This window comes from Octopus bimaculoides, chromosome 5, assembly GCF_001194135.2.
Source record: "Octopus bimaculoides isolate UCB-OBI-ISO-001 chromosome 5, ASM119413v2, whole genome shotgun sequence".
Taxonomy (NCBI): Eukaryota; Metazoa; Mollusca; class Cephalopoda; order Octopoda; family Octopodidae; genus Octopus; species Octopus bimaculoides.
The window spans coordinates 107434513-107438388 of NC_068985.1; the positions used below are offsets into that span (position 1 = coordinate 107434513).

The 3876-nt window shown below is 35.0% G+C and overlaps 1 protein-coding gene across 1 annotated transcript in view; it reads left to right on the forward strand.

Moving 5' to 3' along the window:
• The window catches only part of LOC106871062 (zinc finger MYND domain-containing protein 10), a 27694-nt gene that overhangs the window by 8398 nt on the left and 15420 nt on the right, over positions 1–3876 (forward strand). Inside the window, exons 6-8 of the mRNA XM_014917327.2 lie at positions 771–859; positions 1491–1591; positions 2851–2936. Coding sequence (XP_014772813.1) covers positions 771–859; positions 1491–1591; positions 2851–2936 — 276 coding nt within the window. The remainder of the gene's footprint in view (positions 1–770; positions 860–1490; positions 1592–2850; positions 2937–3876) is intronic.

A 3876-nucleotide genomic window follows, 5' to 3' on the forward strand; every position in this document is an offset into this window, starting at 1 on the left:
CCTCCTCCCCTCCTCTTTTTCTCACTCCTTTCCCCTCCCTCCATTCCCCATCCATTTCCCTCCTCTTCTTCTCTCCCTTCTTTACCCCAACCAAATCAAGTGAGAAGCCATATCACCCACCACTTCATTATTTCCATATGAGACTACATAATCGTTATTCATTATCATAAAAATACTTACAAACGTACCTCCAAGCCTATCTGACTTACGGCACAATTGATAAAAAGCCGGAAACTAAAAGAAATAATTAAACTGTTCTCTCTAAAACCCTATATTTGCTGCTAAGTACAACATTAGTTACCCCTAAATTTATATTTCAAGATATAACTTAAATAGTTTCAGCCCTAAATCTATATTTCTGCTAGGGTAACCAACAGTTATCCCTAAACCTATATTTCAGGTGGGGAACAAAGAGTTACCATCAAAACCTCATATTTCAGTTAGTGACACCAATAGATGATTGTTCTTGTTAATGATTGTACCTGTTATTTCAGTCAGTGGCATCAATAGAAAAGGTGATGAGCTGGCAGAATCATTAGCATGCTGGGTGAAATGCTTAGCTGTATTTCTTCTGCCATTACGTTCTGAGTTCAAATTCCACTGAGGTCAGCTTTGTCTTTCATCCTTTCAGGGTCGATTAAGTAAGTACCAGTTATGTACTGGGGGTCGATGTAATTGATTTAATCCCTTTGTCTGTTCCCTCTATATTTAGCCCCCTGTGGACAATAAAGAAATAAATAGATGATTGTTCCTTTTTATTCTGTTTACAGGATTTAGAAAAACAAGCTGCAAAACTAAATTTTGATATTTCTGTGAAAGCCATGTCAATAATGCGTTATGTGACTGATAATGTGGATGGGTAAGTTTGGATAACAACACTCTATATCAATTACACTGTGTAACAAAATTAAAATTTTGTTTTTTGTTTTTGGTCAGTGAGTGTTATTTCCTATTTGCTTTTATCTAGAATTCAAAGGAAATGACTAACATTCTCTTCAAACTTTGCTTTTGTGACCTGGACATCAATGTTTTGAAACTGATCTATCTTCCATTACATTTCAGATAGATTCAGCAATGATTTGCTGAAGTAGAAATATCATTACAGCAAATATTCTAAAACCACTTCCACATTCCCTTGTAGCATTAAGACATGTAGATGTGACCAGTGGGTCTCTACATTTCTTCTGACCATACCCTTGGTGCAAATTGAACTCAACACTGCAAGCTAATAAAATGTGGATAATTTTATAGTACTGTCACTGCTTACATGTAGTACCTATTTACAACTATGTGGATTGTACTGTTTGGGAGTTATGTGTGTTAAATCTAAGTACAAATTTTTCCCCCTTCATATTCAAACTTGATATCAGCTTTGCCCTGTGTATAAGTTGTACCCAGTTCTTTCAGTTAAAATCAAGTATAAAATAATGTAACTTATACATGAGTGATTATGGTGTCTTAACTGATATGTTTATGTATTGTTTTCTCAGAATCACATTGAGCATCCTCACCAGAATACTCAACACTCATGATTTACCAATTCTTCTTGTAGAATTGTTGGAAAATCCTCCATGGACTCAAGAAATCAAAGGTTTTTGATACCAATTATTATAGTTTGTTATTATTATAGTTTGTTATTAAGGCAGTGAGCTTTTGTGGGGTTGATCAAATAAGTACCACTTGAACACTGAGTCAATGTAATCAACTGAATCATCTTCTAAAATTGCTGGCCTTGTGCCAAAACTTGAAACAATTATAAGGTGGCAAACTGGCAGAACCATTAGCACATCACACAAAATGTTTAGTGGAATTTCTTTCAGTACTTTGCAACCTGAGCTCAAATTCCATTGAGGACAACTTTGTTTCTGATTCTTTCTGGAGTTGATAAAGTAGCTACCAGTTGAGCCCTGGGACTGATCTAACTGATTTACCCGCTCCAGTGGCATGTAAAAACACCCATTGCACTCTCGGAGTGGTTGCCATTAGGAAGGGCATCCAGCTGTAGAAATCATTCCAAATCAGACTAGAGTCTAGTACAGCCTTCCAGCTTGTATATGTACGTAAGCCCCAGGAAGACACCTCCTCCAACTGATAGGGCACAGAAAGTGTGTCAATAGCCAGCTGGAGGAGGTGTCTTCCTGGGGCTACATGCTACAGTAGCATCCATCCTTCAGGGTTAGCCACATTTAAGTTGCAAATATACTTCACAATGTCGTGCAGCTACTGTTTATACCTCACTCAGAGATTTATTATTGCTTATATATATATGTATGTGTGTGTGTGTATATATATATATATATATATATATATATATATATATATTTATAGCAAATTGGACTAGGTTGTTATTGATTCTCTACAGGGATGGTCTATAACAGATGGTCAATCTTTTTGAGAAGTAGGCCACATGAGACATAATTCATCATTAGGTGGGTTTTTTAATGTGTGTATGACTCTGTGTCTGTGTTTGTAACCTGGTGTTGGTGTGTTTATGTTCCTGTAAAAGAATGATAGACTAAGTATCAAACTTAAAAAAATATAAGTGCTAGTGTTGATTCAATTGACTAGAATTCTTCAAGGTGGTGCCCCAGCATGGCTGCAATCTAATAACTGAAACAAATAAAAAATTAAAGATTAAAGATATAAGCTAATTTTATACTAGGTTTAAATATGTACAAATGTAAATATGTACAAATGTAAATATGTAAATATGTACAAATTTTATACTAGGTTTAAATATGTACAAATGTAAATATGTGCAAATGTACAAATGTAGTATATGTACAAATGTTGAGGTGTATATGTACCCAGTTTAATAATGTGATGTATCCCATAATTGTTCATTGCCAGGTAAAACCTATAGATACTACGACTGTAAATGGCATGAAATGAAATCGACTGAGGACAATCTCAAACTGACGAAAACTGAGGGACAGGTAGGACTTCATATTTTTGTTATAGCATTGGGTTATCAGCATTATTAATGATTATTAATGATTGATGAACAGCTTCGTTCATTGTTGTTTAATTGCATTATTCATGGACATGGTTTTCATGTCACAGCATTGAGTTAATAGCATTGTTAAAAATTAGATAACAGCTTTGTTCATCTTTGTTTAACTGCAGTGTTCATGGACATAGTGTTCAATTCACAGCATTGGTTAACAGCATTGTTTAATGATTGGATAAAAGCTGTGTTCATTGTTGTCCAACTGCATTGTTCATTGTTGTTCAACTGCATTGTTCAATGTTGCATAACGTTGTTAATTTTTGTATGGTTAACAGTATGGTTAGTGGTTGGTAAGGCTAAAGGCTAATAGTGGGATGAATTATTAATTATTGGTGTAGTTAACAGTTTGATTAATTAAGTGGAACAGACAGATAGAAACTGAAGAAGTCCATCATATATGTATGTATGTATGTATGTATGTATTTATGTATGTATGTATGTATGTATGTATGTGTATATGTATGCATGCATGTATGGATGGATGGATTTGTATTCATATGAGTTCATATTTCTTCAAATCATTAAAGTGTGTTTGCTGACTGTAAACAAAAGGCTCATTCAAATGGTGTAATTTGTTTTCACTTCTGCCTCTCATCATGTATAGGCTATTTATTCAGTAGACAAGGGGATTATTATTTAGCTCAGAAACAAGTCAGAGCTGGTGTCAAGAAGACCGTCCTACTGTAAAATAGACTTTAAAACAATAAGATAATGATAGCTAATATCATCATCATCATCATCATCATCGTTTAACGTCCGCTTTCCATGCTAGCATGGGTTGGACGATTTGACTGAGGACTGGTGAAACCAGATGGCTACACCAGGCTCCAATCTGATTTGGCAGAGTTTCTACAGCTGGATGCCCT